We start from the raw sequence: 954 nt of genomic DNA on the forward strand, positions 1-954 counted from the left end.
AAAAAGTATTCTCGTCGCTTCATAACGTTACGGTTGAACCACTGATGGCAGATGGACTATTCTGACGATGTCTTTCATACTTTTCTGGACCTTGACAGTGGAATTTACTTGGCAGTCAATGGGACAGTCACAAGCCTCCCGGTTTTCATCCAAAATATCTTAAATTGTGTTCAGAAGAGTGACGAACAAAGCTTTTACGGGTTTGGAACGACATGGGGGTAAGTGATTAATGACAAAATTTTCTTTTTGGGGTGGAGTAACCCTTAAATATCATTATAGTATACTACTAAAACATTCTTCTAAACCTCATCTTTTGTGTTCCAAATAAGAAAGTCACATGGGTTTAGAACAACATTAAGGTAAGAACATGTATGTTTAAGTGAGCTATTGCTTTAATATTCTGAATGCAATTCATTCATCTGATGTAATCGTACTGAAACTGTGCTGGAATTTCTTTAAGAAAGATTTTGCAGAACTGAAATCTGTGGCTTGCACCGTCTGATCCTGCTTACTTGGCCTGTACCTTTTAAGTACATGCAGGATTTCCCAGGGATTTCCCTTAAAGGGGAACTGAACTGCAACAATAAACGGTTTCAAACGCTCTCTTTGCACGTCAAACAGATACTCCCTTCGTCACCTTTGGCACCTGGTGGATGTCAAAGAGCTGCGGAAGTCTGAGGCTCAGCATGTCTGCGGGGAGATGCAGCACTCCCCTCCCTCTCTGACAGGCCTGCTCGAGTCTCTCCTTGCCTCCTCGACACAGGACGCACCACAGCGGACACTCCAGACCCCGGGATGGGCCCCCTTCCCCGGCCTCCCACCTCACACACTGAGCCCAGCCCCAACCATGACCCTCTCCAGCCCCCCGCCACGCAGGAAACACTGCCGAGAGAGACACACACACACACACACACACACACACACACACACACACACACAAAACAAAGCTCCCAC

At 46.3% G+C, this 954-nt stretch overlaps 1 protein-coding gene across 1 annotated transcript in view; it reads right to left on the bottom strand.

The window, feature by feature from the left end:
* paqr6 (progestin and adipoQ receptor family member VI) overlaps nucleotides 1-954 on the bottom strand; it is a 24,206-nt gene that overhangs the window by 13,766 nt on the left and 9,486 nt on the right. Inside the window, exon 2 of the mRNA XM_016538649.1 lies at nucleotides 638-882. Coding sequence (XP_016394135.1) covers nucleotides 638-688 — 51 coding nt within the window. The 5' untranslated portion in view covers nucleotides 689-882. The remainder of the gene's footprint in view (nucleotides 1-637; nucleotides 883-954) is intronic.

This window comes from Sinocyclocheilus rhinocerous, unplaced genomic scaffold (assembly GCF_001515625.1).
Source record: "Sinocyclocheilus rhinocerous isolate Xijiao unplaced genomic scaffold, SAMN03320098_v1.1 scaffold66, whole genome shotgun sequence".
NCBI lineage: Eukaryota > Metazoa > Chordata > Actinopteri > Cypriniformes > Cyprinidae > Sinocyclocheilus > Sinocyclocheilus rhinocerous.